This window comes from Mchenga conophoros, linkage group LG6 (genome assembly GCF_057382185.1).
Source record: "Mchenga conophoros isolate Kocher_MC1m ecotype Shallow Benthic linkage group LG6, M_conophoros_male_GT1.1, whole genome shotgun sequence".
Classification (NCBI taxonomy): domain Eukaryota; kingdom Metazoa; phylum Chordata; class Actinopteri; order Cichliformes; family Cichlidae; genus Mchenga; species Mchenga conophoros.
In genome coordinates this window covers 27,027,843-27,043,759 of record NC_140531.1, presented here as the reverse complement: position 1 = coordinate 27,043,759, position 15,917 = coordinate 27,027,843, and the positions used below count along the sequence as shown (strand labels likewise).

The 15,917-nt window shown below is 35.9% G+C and overlaps 2 protein-coding genes across 10 annotated transcripts; one reads left to right on the top strand and one right to left on the bottom strand.

The window, feature by feature from the left end:
• Positions 1-74: 74 nt before the first annotated feature.
• Positions 75-3,596, bottom strand: LOC146572775 (transcription elongation factor 1 homolog). The gene is made up of 3 exons (XM_085277170.1): positions 3,466-3,596; positions 3,295-3,365; positions 75-1,470 (listed from the first exon to the last, which is right to left on the bottom strand). The coding sequence occupies exons 1-3, from the start codon at positions 3,579-3,581 to the stop codon at positions 1,406-1,408; spliced, it is 252 nt and encodes an 83-aa protein (XP_085133296.1). The 5' UTR covers positions 3,582-3,596; the 3' UTR covers positions 75-1,405.
• Positions 3,320-15,077, top strand: pld6 (phospholipase D family, member 6). 9 transcript variants are annotated; one of them, XM_085277162.1, is made up of 5 exons: positions 3,579-3,677; positions 10,799-10,909; positions 11,415-11,586; positions 11,796-12,025; positions 14,143-15,077. In XM_085277162.1, exons 2-5 carry the CDS (start codon positions 10,900-10,902, stop codon positions 14,376-14,378), a joined length of 648 nt encoding a protein of 215 aa, XP_085133288.1. In that variant the 5' UTR covers positions 3,579-3,677; positions 10,799-10,899; the 3' UTR covers positions 14,379-15,077. The 9 variants fall into 9 exon arrangements, with proteins under 9 accessions (XP_085133293.1, XP_085133292.1, XP_085133288.1 ...); XM_085277161.1 differs by lacking the exon at positions 3,579-3,677 and adding an exon at positions 3,963-4,114; XM_085277164.1 differs by lacking the exon at positions 3,579-3,677 and adding an exon at positions 3,963-4,114 and having other exon boundaries at positions 10,799-10,913.
• Positions 15,078-15,917: the final 840 nt, after the last annotated feature.

The window sequence follows — 15,917 nt, the reverse complement described above, 5'->3', positions numbered from 1 at the left end:
TAGAGCATAAACTACTGACTTCAAGGCATCGAAATACTGCACATTACTGCATATACATGCCCATTAAAAGAACATTTGTGCATCTTAAAATTATTTTATTTCATGAACATATAACCTGAAGACATCAGAAACAGAAACTGAATGGATTAAAAACATTTCAAAACTCATGAACTCAGCAGCTCAGCATGAATCTTGAACATCTTGTGCCTCTCTAGAGTGGAATGACCTAATGCTGTGACACAGATGTCTGAGTGACTGCATTATGACCAGAATCTGTAACATCATACTTAAATCTGAGTAATCATTATAGATTACACACACACACACATACACACAAAGCTCATGATTAGCTATTTCAGTGACATTTTCCAGCACTGCAGTTGGACTGAACAAACATCCGGCTCAGGATTCCTTGTACCAAGACTGTATAAATCATTAAAAAAACAAGACAATTTTTACTCTTTAACTAGATCAAGTTGCTTGTGTCAGACTTTGAAAAACTGTAGGAATAATACTCAAGAGTTGTCCATTTTAAAATCAACCTACTCACCATATTCATAGTTTCTTTCATGATACAAATATTCATATTAAAATATTCAAATGCTAAGATGTGAATATGTTCGCTTGCATAATCTTTGTATCTCTTAGATATCTCTAGCAGTTAGAAACTAAATACCTGGAAGCATTTTTTCAATGCAAAATACTTTATTTTAAAAGAATGGACCTAGATGATCACCAATAAGGTCCCCCAACCAACCACCCACCCAAAAAAGAAGCTGTATTTTTAAAACAGACAGCTCTGCTAAATGTGTAAAGATAAATCAGGGTACACTGCACAGAACAAATTATGTAATAAATCTCAAGAGTCAAAACTAGAGTTGTGAGCTGAAACCTTAAACAGAAAGGGGAGAACTCTTCACCACCTTTCTGACAGGTGTAGAGACAAAGCGCAACATGTCATACTCTGAAATCAGGCCTGCTAGAAGGAAAACAGCCGGCCTCACAATGTGCAACAAAATGTCTGTAGCTAGCTAAAATAGATTAGATTTTACTATCAGTTTAATTATTGTAGCATCCATGTCTAGTTAGCTGTTAGAAAGTTAATGCTAGGTATGTGTCGGCAACAGAGTACCCACAAATTTGACATTTGGATATTTTATTTATCAGTAGTTGCACATTTTCTCCCATTTCTGCTGCTGATTCAAGCTCAGTTTTTTGTTTGGCAGCTTATAAAGAGTTCAAGAACCTGCAAAGCGGCCATTGGGCAATTGACAGCTTTTTGTGAACAGGAACATATGACAAGCATGCATCAAGCAATGCAAAAAGAAAAAGAAAAAAAAAAGGTTTTCCTCTTCAGTGTGGGTAGAACTTAACTGCGCTCTGTTTCTAACCATTTTCATGAGTTCTATTGATTGGCTGCTTCACAGGCGTCTATCCAATCACTATACACATCAACTGGCTCTGACAGATCTGAGGAAGAATGGATTAAGGATAAAAAAACGATGCTGTTGCTTAAAAATAAAAACATCCACAGACAGAGAATGAGGTGAACTTTAAAAATCAATACAAAGTTCCAGTTATTACAATGTGTTTGAGCAAATCGCATTCTGAAGCCAGGTTATTTATTGGAAGTAAAATAAACGAATTAACATTTTCCAAAGGTCTCCTGCCTTTCTAAGCTTGTACCACAACATTTTTATTACTCTGATAAAATTAAACAGTTCCTCATATTGGTCTCAGACTACACGGAGATGGAAAAATGACGTGAGCTGCTGTTGTTTAAAGTATAACAATATAGTTTGATTATATAACCTTTATTTAAAGTCAGCCTACCACCTCTTTTTTCCTGATAATTTAACCTTGTCTCCCAGCTGTCAACAACCAAGTATTTCAGTCATTTGATATCATTAAATTGCTCATATGACCTACAATTAAGCTCTCAAGATATCTGATTTAATCTATGTGGTTACTGTGGCCAAGTGAAAACAAGATAACGGTATTATTTTTTCCCAAAACAAATACTGATTTAGTTATGCACCAGTTAGTTTTTAGGTGGACTTACTACATAGTCAACCTGAGATAAGTTAGTTAGAAGCTATGGTCATATGCACGGTATATGAAAGAGACACTGTCTCATTTCAGTGATGTGGTGAGGCAATGAAGGCAAATGCTGATGTTGACATTTAAGGCAGGTTTCCTAAGACGAGCTATTAGTAAAACATATAGGGCCTCACAAAGAAAGAAAGAAAGAAAGAAATGACCAACAACCTGACCACCTGCATATGTATGACCAAGGTTTTAGCCTAATGCCACTCTATATTATTCAAAGAGGCAGTATACAACGAATTAAGCTCAATACAGCCAGAGTTTCTTTGCTTTAATGTGCTTGTCAAAGCCTATAACCCTAGATAACCACTGTTGTGATGCACGTTATAAACTTTCTCCATTAAGAGTGTTCTGCTTCAGGCTCTGTGGGCGCTCACATAAAATCATGTGGATTTTCTTCCACGTGAAATGATACCTGTGAGTGCCACCTACACTTCACAGATGTTATCAGATAATGACAATACAATGCTGTCTAAAAATCCACCAAGAACATAAAACATATAATAGTAAAGAACAAGACCGGTACAAAAGAAAAGGTCAGGAGATTATTCCTGCGGCAAATCTTGGGATTAATCGCACAGAGCGGTAAAACAAACACTTTAAATTAAGTTAATTACATAATAACCGCTTGAGCCTCAGTGCCTTTTTAACACTAAGCCACAACCTTCTAGGTAACTTGATGTGCACCTCCAGAGAAATGCAACTAAATGTCGGATCAACGCATACCACGATTACTTTGACGGGGTGCATGGTTGCAGTGCAGGGATAAAATGAGTTTCTGGTTACAACGTAAGCTAGGACGTAGATTTCCTGCAGAAGAATAAATCAATTTTAAGAATAATTGAATTTTACACCAAAACTCTAAAGATAACCTACTCTCAACCAGGTTGTGTGTTCAGCATAGGTTTTTATCAAGGTAAAACGAGATCACTTTTGTGACAAAGAAAACGCTGACTTTAAGCGCAACATAGCTCAACAAGCCATTAAACTGGTTTTATAGTACATCCCTATGAACTTCTTTAACCCCTGAATAATGTATGAGCTAATATTTTATTTTGTCAAACTACTTTTCCTCATATAAAAAATTTATTTAAATGTGCAAAGATAATAAAATAACAAGAAACTGCTCTGCCTTATATTTGCTTTGCTGCTATATGAGAAAGAGAGCTGCCACCTAAATAAGGATACAGGTAATGGGGGTCTGGAACTCCTCCAAGCAGACTGTACATGATATTATCCCAGTGTTTCTGCTTCTCTCCCTGTTGAAAGACAAAGCGAGAAGAAGCGTCAGAGACCACCAATCACCTAAGAAATCTACCTACGAACCATAGACCAGGTGTGTTTAGGTGGGCACTATACATTTTGACATCACATGACTTCTCGTGGTTGCAGAAAGGACATGTGAACTGAGTTTCCAGATCCCCCGTCATCTTCTTCTTTGGAGGAGGCTTTCTTTTGGATTTGCGACGACCCATTTTACACAAAGGGAATCGAGTCTGAGTGAAAGAAACAAAAATCACACTGCTTCAACAAAGACGGCACGTACACTGGACCAACAGCACCATATATATGTGAGAATACTTGCTAAAAGAACAACACCAGCTGCTAGTTGCTGCTGGTGCCCCACACTGTTGTTAACAGGCTAACGTTAGCATGTTTGTTGTTGCTCTCTCGTGCAATACAAATCGTCTCGCGATAGAAAAAAATACTTAATGCTATATTCTATTTCATTATACCTCAACTATCCCCACATATTAAACACACAATGACCGGTAAACGTTATGTATTGATAGTTTACCTTTTCTTGTTGAAAACACACGCTACCGTTTTGCGGAAACGGCTTCCGTTGGCTCCAGCACCCGTAACTCTTCGCGTTACGTAATTGGAGAAGAGTGTGAGCGTCGTGGCCTGCTATTGGCTAGCTGACGTGTCTGTTAACTGCCTGATAGTGACGACAAAGATCTTGGCGCTGCCTATTCCCACGTGGTGGCGACAGAAGCTTGTTCAGGTTTGCCTTTGTTTTCTAAAGAAATAAAATAATATAAAATAAAATAAAAACCTCAGTTTTGCTGTTTTGACATGCTCCACATCTCGCAAGGCTAACATTGGTCAAATGTGCTTCGATTTCTAGTCAGCAACAGTAGCTCAACACTGTTAAGATGCTGGTTTGATTCGCTCAGTTCAGCTTGGTTAACCGATTCAGGGAGCTAATTTGCGTTCTACTGGTTAAAGCCGAAAACAAAGTGCAGTGAACAACAGTTTGTTTGGCATATTTGTCACACTTACATGTTTCAGATCATTTTTAAACTTCTTAGACAAAGATAACCAGAGTAAGGGTATAAAAGAACTGCAGTACTCTAATCAGGCTGAGATAATTGTGTGGATGCTTTAAGCATCCACACTATTGAGTTCCTGTTTCTCTTTATTCTTTATTATTATTATTCTTAGGACTTCCGTACACTTTTCGCCGTGGAACTACTTCCACAATTTTTGTGCTATTTTCACCGTTCAAACTTTAAACTATTCAGCTATTTTTGCTAATGCCGGCTATGACTTTTGCTATTTTTAACTATTATACTTTTTAAAATATTCCACTTTTTTCCTTTAATTTGTCCCATTGAAATGAATGGGAAACTTCCAAAATTCTGCTAAAATTTGCTTGTTTTTGAAACTTAACTACTTCCTCATATTTTCACCTAGAACAACCATTCAAACTTTAAAATGTTCACAAATTATTGGGCTATTCAGGTATGATTCAGCTTTTTCAAATCTTTTACTGTTTTACTTTTATGCCTCTTAAAGTTTTGAGTTGCAAAATTGTGATTTTTCACAAAATACATGTGTTGTTATGGTTGCTATGCTCTTGGCTTCCAGTGTGCCACTGAAGGTTTTGCAATTTTCACTTCATGTCCGAACAACTTCCTGCTACTTGCTCAATTTTCACTCAACTTCCACAAATTATACATCAAAACGTAGGTATTTTTGCTGGCTTTCAGAAAATGTCACCATCATTGTTGTGGGATTTATAGAATTTTTGCAAATCTCCTCAGACTAACACAAGGTCAGAAAACTCTCCATATAAAGTCAATGGAGAGCTTGTTCAAAATCACCGCTGGATTTCTGTAATGAGAGGCATATTCGAATCGTCATATCTCCTTAACGAAGCAAAGTTAAGACATGAGGCTTGTCCCCGAATATCTTCAGACACCCCTGACGCTCACAATTCAAGAATTTCTTTCTCACCTATTACCGTTCTGAAATGAGTTGGACTTGTTTGAGGGTAGGAAATTCGTCCTTCGCTCAGATTTCTTCAGATTTCAAAGTCTGGAAATGAACCACTTTTTTCTCTCGTCATAACTTTTTGTTGGATTTCCACAGAGACCTGAAAATTTCCATGATTGTTCACCAAAGCCTGCTGTCTCTTACGGTGAAAGAATGATATCGATACTCCAAATAGATTTCAAGTTACAAAGCGTTGTTTGAGGGCAAGTCAAGGCAGTTTTTGCTTCGCTCTACTCAGTTATGGTGCATTAGAAGTCAAATATCTTTAATAATTCATATTTTAATGATAAATTGTAAACACTGGAAGATTCCCCCATGTCTTCTGAACAAAACGGTGTAAGAATGACCGTTCTAGCCCCTACGGTTAGGAAATTATGGTCATTTGTTTGAGGGGAGTCGTCACTATGAGAAATAGACTGCAATAATCCTGTGCCTCTCTCTGCTGCGTGTGTAAAAAGATGCACCTTTTTTGGCGGGAAAACGTAAACAGCCACTCTGATTGGTGGATTTAAATTCGGCAGCTCTCTCCCTCTGTGTGTGTGTGTGTGTGTGTGTGTGTGTGTGTTTAGTGGGAGAGAGAGGACCCTGCCCTTATTTGGCAGCATGTCATTGTAGGATTTAAATTGAATATAGTTAGACTGATTGACTGGATTAGAGCCTGTGTTTGTGTGTCCCTCTCTGCATTTCTGTTTCAATATGCCTCCATATTTGTAATTTTGTAAGTTATTGCTATTCTGCTAAATCATAGTATTTCTGGTACTTTTTGGTACTTGTGCTAAATACAGTATTTCTGCTAAATTATAGTATTTCTGCTTTATTATACTATTTGTGCTAAAACATAGTATTTCTACTAAATGTAGTATTTCTGCTTTTTATACTATTTGTGCTAAATTATAATATTTCTGCTTTTTATACTATTTGTGCTAAATTATAATATTTCTGCTTTTTATACTATTTGTGCTAAATTATAATATTTCTGCTTTTTATACTATTTGTGCTAAATTATAATATTTCTGCTTTTTATACTATTTGTGCTAAAACATAGTATTTCTACTAAATGTAGTATTTCTGCTTTTTATACTATTTGTGCTAAATTATAATATTTCTGCTTTTTATACTATTTGTGCTAAATTATAATATTTCTGCTTTTTATACTATTTGTGCTAAATTATAATATTTCTGCTTTTTATACTATTTGTGCTAAATTATAATATTTCTGCTTTTTATACTATTTGTGCTAAATTATAATATTTCTGCTTTTTATACTATTTGTGCTAAAACATAGTATTTCTACTAAATGTAGTATTTCTGCTTTTTATACTATTTGTGCTAAATTATAATATTTCTGCTTTTTATACTATTTGTGCTAAATTATAATATTTCTGCTTTTTATACTATTTGTGCTAAATTATAATATTTCTGCTTTTTATACTATTTGTGCTAAAACATAGTATTTCTACTAAATGTAGTATTTCTGCTTTTTATACTATTTGTGCTAAATTATAATATTTCTGCTTTTTATACTATTTGTGCTAAATTATAATATTTCTGCTTTTTATACTATTTGTGCTAAATTATAATATTTCTGCTTTTTATACTATTTGTGCTAAAACATAGTATTTCTACTAAATGTAGTATTTCTGCTTTTTATACTATTTGTGCTAAATTATAATATTTCTGCTTTTTATACTATTTGTGCTAAATTATAATATTTCTGCTTTTTATACTATTTGTGCTAAAACATAGTATTTCTACTAAATGTAGTATTTCTGCTTTTTATACTATTTGTGCTAAATTATAATATTTCTGCTTTTTATACTATTTGTGCTAAATTATAATATTTCTGCTTTTTATACTATTTGTGCTAAATTATAATATTTCTGCTTTTTATAGTATTTGTGCTAAAACATAGTATTTCTACTAAATGTAGTATTTATGCTTAATCATAGTATTTCTATATATTTCTGCCAGGTCCCCAGGCAGCCAATCCTCTGTGAGGACTTAGACATTCAAATTTTCAAATCAGGGCCTGCACGGTTTCCCAGCCAATCATATATGTGTCCTGAGGCATTCAAATTTGCATATTGGGGCCTTCATGGCTTCTAAGCCAGCCAATCATATCTGAGGGCTGAGGAATTCAAATCCACAAATCAGGGCCTGCACAGCTTCCCAGCCAGCCAATCATGTATGTGGGCTCCAGGTATTCAAATTTGCATATTGGGGAATTCGTGGCTTCTAAGTCAACAAGTCATCCATGTCATATATCTCTAAAAATTCATATTTTAATGATAAATTGTCAACACTTGAAGATTCCCCCATCTCTTCTGAACAAAACGGTGTAAGAATGACCGCTCTAGCCCCTACGGTTTGGAAATTATGGTCATTTGTTTGAGGGGAGTCCTCACTATGAGAAACAGGCTGCAATAATCCTGTGCCTCTCTCTGCTGCGTGTGTAAAAAGATGCACCTGTTTTGGCGGGAAAAAGTACACAGGCTCTCTGATTGGTGGATTCAAATTCAGCAGCTCCCAGGCTGACCTAGAAACTTACTTCTCTCTCCCTGTGCATTTTTTTGCTGATTTTTTCATTTAACAAGTATATTTGAGGGACCCTCAGCATGTTCAGCATTTTTTCAGCTGTCCATTTTGCTTTTCCAATTTTTCTGTTTAACTTATTACTATTGTGCTAAATCATACTGTTTCTGCTATTTCATAAGATTTGTGCTTAATATAGTATTTCTGCTTTTAATAGGATTTGTGCTTAATATAGTATTTCTGCTTTTTATAGAATTTGTGCTTAATATAGTATTTCTGCTTTTTATAGAATTTGTGCTTAATATAGTATTTCTGCTTTTTATAGGATTTGTGCTTAATATAGTATTTCTGCTAAATTATAGTATTTCTGCTTTTTATAGTATTTGTGCTAAAACATTGTATTTCTACTAAATGTAGTGTTTATGCTTAATCATCCTATTTCTGCTTTTTATAGGATTTGTGCTTAATATAGTATTTCTGCTAAATTATAGTATTTCTGCTTTTTATAGTATTTGTGCTAAAACATTGTATTTCTACTAAATGTAGTATTTATGCTTAATCATAGTATTTCTATATATTTCTGCCAGGTCTCCAGGCAGCCAATCCTCTGTGAGGACTTAGACATTCAAATTTTCAAATCAGGTCCTGCACGGTTTCCCAGCCAATCATATATGTGTCCTGAGGCATTCAAATTTGCATATTGGGGACTTCATGGCTTCTAAGCCAGCCAATCATATCTGAGGGCTGAGGAATTCAAATCCACAAATCAGGGCCTGCACAGCTTCCCAGCCAGCCAATCATGTATGTGGGCTCCAGGCATTCAAATTTGCATATTGGGGAATTCGTGGCTTCTAAGTCAACAAGTCATCCGTGTCATATATCTCTAAAAATTCATATTTTAATGACAAATTGTCAACACTTGAAGATTCCCCCATCTCTTCTGAACAAAACGGTGTAAGAATGACCGTTCTAGCTCCTACGGTTAGGAAATTATGGTCATTTGTTTGAGGGGAGTCATCATTATGAGAAATAGACTGCAAAACTCCTGTGCCTCTCTGTGCTGCATGTGTAAAAAGGATGCACCTGTTTTGGAGGGAAAGAGTGCACAGGCTCTCTGATTGGTGGATTCAAATTCAGCAGCTCCCAGGCTGACCTAGAAACTCACTTTTCTCTCCCTGTGTGTGTGTGTGTGTGTGTGTGTGTGTGTGTGTGTGTGTGTGTGTGTGTGTGTGTGAGACAGAGAGAGAGAGAGAGAGAGAGAAAGGCTTTTAATGGGATGATCTCATTCTAAGATTCAAATTCAATATATTTAGACTGGTTGACTGAATTGGATCTTGTGTGTGTGTCTCTCTGTGCATGTGTGTTTTCTTATGTGTACATATTTGTGATTGTGTGGCTGTTATAGATTTTTTTGCTGATTTTTTTCATTTAACAAGTATAGTTGAGGGACGTTCAGCATGTTCATCATTTTTTCAGCTGTCCATTTTTGCTTTTCCAATTTTTCTGTTTAAGTTATTACTATTGTGCTAAATCATACCATTTCTGCTATTTTATAAGATTTGTGCCAAATACCGTATTTCTGCCAAATATAGTATTTCTGATTAATTATAGTTTTTTCTACCAAATCATAGTACAGTATTTCTGCTTTTTATAGGGTTTGTGCTTAATAAAGTATTTCTGCTAAATTATAATATTTCTGCTTTTTATAGTATTTGTGCTAAATTATAGTATTTCTGCCAAATTATAATATTTGTGCTAAAACATAGTCTTAATTTAAAATTACAATATTCATAGTTCATCACAGTGTCTCTGGTAAATCACAATATTTCTGCTCTGTTGTACTATTTTTCTAAATCATAGTGTTTCTGTAATGTTTAAGGATTTTTGGCTAAATATATTCTTTCTGTTATCTTATACTATTTCTCCTAAATTCTTGTATTTTTGAGAAGTTATCATGTTTCTGGTAAGTTACAATATTTCTGCTAAATTCTGCTATGCTATTGTATTTCTGCCAAGTATTATGTTTCCTCTAAGATATTGCAGTTCTGCTAAGTTATTCCATTTTAGCAAACTTCTTTTGCTTCTGCAAAGTTTTTACAATTTCTGCAACTTTTCAGCTTTTTCAGCTACTTTTTGCATACAGCTTCAGCTTTAAGCATCCACACTGCATTTTCGCAGGAAATGCAAATTTTTCTAGTTCCTGTTGTTTCTTATTTGGCGCTCATGGGCATGTGGGTGTGTGTTTTGTGAATGACCCTTTATGAGATATTGTTTGTTTTATTGTTGTTATAATTATTTGTAATGTAACCTAGCACGTGACTGGAGGTGAAAATTAGCTTTATGCTAACTCTGATATAAAGTATCATAATGGCAACATTTATGTTAATATTGTACATCATTTATTTTCAAATAAAACCAATAGAGCATATAGTAAAATAACATTTTTAAATTATAATTTAATTTATTAAAGTGGGTAGTTATCTAAACCCCACCTGGCCCTGTGTGAAAAGAGCAATTGCCCCAAAGTCTAATAACTGTTTTTTTCACCCTTGGCATCAGAATTAGAATTCGAATTCAACTTTATTGTCATTGCACATGTCACAAGTACAAGGCAAAGAAATGCAATGAGGCGTTTGAGATAACTGGCAGTGAGACTTTAACTTTACTGTAGAGGAATTTTGGCCAGCTCTAAATTCAGCCAAACTGAAGGGTTTTAAAGCATAAACAGTCTAAGGTCATGTCAAAGCCTCTCGATTTCCTTTAAATCTGGACTTTGGGGGTTGACTTGCTGATATGTTTCAGATCATTGTCTTCCTGCATAACCTAATTGCAATTGAACTTCAGGGCATGAACTGATGGCCAGTTCATTCTTCTTCAGGATTTTCTGGTAAAGAGGAGAATTAATGGTTCAATCAATTACTGCAAGTCATCTAAATCCTGAAGCACCAAAGCAACTCAAACCACCACTCTACCACCACCATGTTTGACTGTAGGTATGATGTTATTTTTAATGAACTGCTGTGTTATATTTACATCAGATGTAACAGGACCCAAACTGTTGTCTCATACAGAACATTTTCCCAAAAGTCTTTGAGATAATCAAGATCTCTTTGGCAAATATGAACAAGCCTTTGTGTTCAAGCTACATGTGTTAAATGTATGATTTGTGGTGCGTTATTTTAACAGCGTTCATAGAGGTTTCCTACAGAGTTGAAGATGTTCTGTATTTAAAAAAAACAAAAAAAACATTGTGGAGCTACAAACATTGCACTACTGATCTAATGAAGGGTGAGACGAGAAAATAAGAAAAGGTTGTTTATAAGGGCGTGAATCCTCAGAACTGATAAGCTGGAGTCCTCCACAATTCAGCTTGTTTTCTGTTTTCTATCTGTTAAAGAATCTACATTAAAACACGTTATGATCATGCATGAGGACAAGGATGTTTTCATTATGCTACACATTTGATTCTTAAAGTTATTTTCTTTACATGGTAGCAATGTGGACAGTAAAGGTGGTCAGCCTGGGAGTGGTGGCCCTCTCCCTCAGTCTGGAGCTGCTCTTTTGGCTCTTCAGTCGTCGCCGATCTGAAAGAATCACCAATAAGGTCCTCTTCTTCCCCTCAGAGGTGGCTTGTGTGGAGCACATCTTCTCTCCCACGTTACCTCAGTAAGTGGAACATCAGTGAAACTTGAAGTAATTATTGTTTTCCTATATCGCTGCCAAAGATGTTACAATGTCTATTAACTTCACCTCTTTTTAAAATCATTTTTCATCTACTTAAGTCTTTTTTTCACATGAAATGAACCCTGAAAGCTAAACTTTACTTAAGTGGTCATGAATTATGACAGGTGATCTTTTGTTTTCTGCTCTTCCAGCTCCCATGTCTGCTCATTGCCTCATGGTGTAGACACCTCTTTCTCTCGTCTTCTCCGCTACATCCTGTCTGCTTGCTCTTCTCTGGACTTGTGTCTTTTTTCTTTTTCCAACATGGATCTGAGTAGGGCTGTACTACTGCTGCATAGCAGGGGCGTAACCATCCGAGTCCTCACTGACAAGGTCTACTCGGCCATCAGTGGCTCCCAGATCGGCGTCCTCCGCAAAGCCGGTAAGGGAGGAGATTTTTTTTTTTATATATATATATATATATATGAAATGTTTTGGAAGCATACATATATATTGTAACTTGAGTCAGTGTGTGACTCAGGGTGCTATTGTTGCAAAGTGTCTCATAAATCTCACACAGGCCACTGAGACATACTGTATGTAGTCCTTTGGGTGGTGTTATTGGTTAAAAAAAACAGTCACACTAACCTCTGAGATCATTATTATAGATACGAGAAGGATGACTCAGGTCCTGCTCAAGAAATGCTGCTCAGTTTATGTTCTTTGACTTTAAGTGTCATTGTTACTATCACTGGGTTCCTTAGTTGTGATTAGAGAGAGATAAAAGGAGCTGTCTGTGTGAATGGAGGTTGCCGCTACAAGCCCTCCTATGAGTCAGACTAATCATTCTCTGAAAGATTTTGTGTCACGTGTCTGACTCATGCTGTCTCACTTTCTCTGCAGCCCTCTCTGCATTTAATAGATTACTCCAACCATATATCAGCCTCTGGAAACATATATCAACAATATCCCTTTTACTGCTGAACTTTGGGTCCTGTCGTCAGTAAGCTAGAACCCCCCCCCCCCACACACACACACACACACACAATTATTTCCAAAAACCAATCAGCAAAACCTTTCCATTTTTGATTTGTCTGCCCTAATAAGTCTGAGCCGTCTTTGCAGCTTTTTGCACTTAGCTAACTAACTATATATCACACCTATATTTGATTGAGTCTGTCCCTTTTCTTCTGTTTCTGTCCCTTATGCACTCTCGCTCATACTCTTTGAACTATTATATTAGCTGTACATCCACCGGTGAAAATGACACCATCTTCACCAGTGTATTTTATTTTCCAACTGCAGGGCACTGGAGATCTTTGTGGTTCTTTAATGAGACACTCAACTTTAATACAATGTAACCCTTTTTATTTTTTTTAATTTTTTTTGCAAGACAGAAGCTTTAAGTAAGAATTAAGTAAGTGCAAAACTGGCAGCCAGACAGCAAAGTGTGTCTCTTCAGAGAGAAAGTGTGTGTGTTTTTGTGTGCATGTGTGTATTGACTGCAAATCACACGAAAACCACTTTGGCACAAAGAACAGTCAACGTCTCTTTTCTTCTTATTATATTTCATCATTATCTTGTGGAGCTTCTTGAACCGCTGTACATAAATAAAGCACAGGGGTAAAGGTTATCATCACTTAAGATAGTCAAGAGTTCATTTGTTAAACATTTTAACAAGGATGATAAAACAGATTCTGAAAAAGATCTTGTCTTTCTTCGGTTTGCTAAAAAGCCATTTCTGGTAATGTGGGTTTTTTTTAAGAGGCATGCACTTGCCAAATTCAAGAGAAGATTTGCATGACTAATCTGTGAGAGTAATCTGCAGGCCAATCTAAAAATTAGCAGTCTGCCGGGTAATGCATACTGAGATCCAACATCCTCCTTATGATTATTTCCGTACAAAACAACTGAAGAACAGAGAAACACTTAATGCATTAAAAAAACTCGGTCTCAGTGCTGTAGTTTAGATCAGAATGTTTTACATTTTTTACTTTATATTGCCTGTTTAAAACCCACAAGTTCACTGTGTTGCAGTGCATATGAGTTAATGTTAGACTTTCAGATGCACATAACAGTCACATTTACAAAAAATATACAGATATACAGTCTTTGCATGTTATATATATATATTTTTTTATATTCCAAGAAAAGGTAACCATAATGGAAATAAGTAGTGAGTGTCCTAAATATTTCATGAGAGGCTGATGTGGTGTTAGGTAATCCTATATGTGGTCAAAGCGCGCAGGTTTTAATGCGGTTACATTTCGTCTGCTTACAATACCTTTGTATTTTACAGGTCCTCTGGGTCCTCAGTTTTCCACACCATCCATTTAGAAACACATATGTAACAGTCTTTCAATCTTTAAAGGTGTAGCACTAAAGAGATCGTTACATACATACTGTACTTTTAAAAACCACCATTTTCCCTTTTGAGGCGCATTGAATTTATGTGCAGAATTTCACAGTAAGTAGATGAAGGGAAACAAGCGCTGTATACTGTAAGGCATTAAAGAGTTTCCCTTCCTTCCTCCTGCCTATCCACCCTCTGCTCCCTAGGGATCTGCGTGCGGTGCGATGTGAGCGCCGTCCACATGCATCACAAGTTTGCAGTGGTGGATGGCCGCACGCTCATCACCGGCTCCCTCAACTGGACGCTGACAGCAGTGCAGAGCAACATGGAGAACATCATCATCACCGAGGAGCCCGACCTGGTTCAGCCTTTCGTCAAGGAGTTCTGCAGGCTATGGGGGCTCAATGATTCGGCCCAGTACCTCAGTTCAGTGACTGATTAGCTATGATGAATACTGAGTGAGGATTCAAAAAAAAAAGTGGCCTTTTCTTTTTTTTCCAGAGGCTATGTTTAGGTTTCGAGAGACTTCATTCATGTTAATGTAACAGCATTACTGTGTGTAGATAACAGAAGTATTAAAAGTTAGATTTTTTTATGCTTATGACTCATAACACTGTTATGTGATTTAGCTGGCTAAGTGTGAAGTTAAAGGTTTTGTGGTTTTAGATGAAAACAAAGCCTTTGAGGTGCTAACTGCTTGACTGGCCTGCTGTTGTTCCACTGCTTTTCACAACCCTGCAACATTAACGCGTTTAGGTTCTACAATGTTTTTTCTTTGTGTGTATTCCTCTGTTTTAGGATCTGAATACTTGTTTTTCGTTTGTTATTCTACTTTATATATTCAGTGTTGTTTTTATAGGTTTTGTCACAGGTTGACAAAAGTTATTAATAAAATTAGCTTTTTTAGGATCTTAGATTATCAAGCTGACGTCGTTTCTCATTTAAACAATAATATTAATAGGTGGTTCATTCCATGGAAGTAAAGAGAAAATCTATAATATAGATTGTGTTTAATGTCCTTTGTCAAATCTACATACAGTTCTTTGTTTATAGCGTAAATAAGAGTTGTTTATTATAGTTTGTTATTGCAGGCAAACGCCAATAAAACCTGAATAAAAGTCTTTGTTTGTTGTAAAAATGATCCTGTAGGTGTAGGGTTCTTCCTTTCTGACATGATTCACTTCATTTCATTTCACCTGAAGCGTTTTGTAGCAGTAATATCACTTGAGATTTCCCAACGAGTGAAGATAATCGGGTCGGGACATGATTAATGTGCCCTGGTGTGCATGACTACTTGCTCATAGTCAGGCTGATGCATGTAAATAAAGACCACAGCTGGTTTGTGTGACCTAACACTTGAAGTGTTTTAGAAGGTTATATTTTGAAGTGCAGTTTTGTAAATGGTAAGAGAAAAAGCTACTTTTCCTTTATTCACACAAGGGTTCGCCACAGCTGGTAGCTCCACAAAATCAGACAATTTTATTTACCGTGTCGGTGTCCAGTAAACCTGGGAGCTCATGAGATTTGGATGCCTAACTGTTGCACAAGTCAACACATTATTTAGCTGCCCTGGGAATTTTGTTTATTTGTTTTTCTAGTTTTTTTATTTTTTACTTTCTGTTTGTTTTATCGGAAGGCTTAGTATTGAAAGTGCGTCCACCAGCAGGTGAGGCAACAGAATACCGGAAATTTAGCAATAACCTTCAAAATAAACCAGTATAAACTCGTTTTTTGACCATCGAGAACTGATCGTACACTCAAAAGAAAAAGTAAAATAATTGTGCCCCAAATTCTGCTTTTAACAATTTTAATTACATGTAAATTTTTCGTGTAATGCGTTATATAAGTGCAATGTAAAAGTTTAGGTTTAATGGAACCTGATTAAATGAAATTTACTTGAATGGTATACCAAGCCCATTTTCCTTCACGATTTCCTTAATTTCTTTAATTATTTGAATAAATGTTCGCTTGATTTTGAATG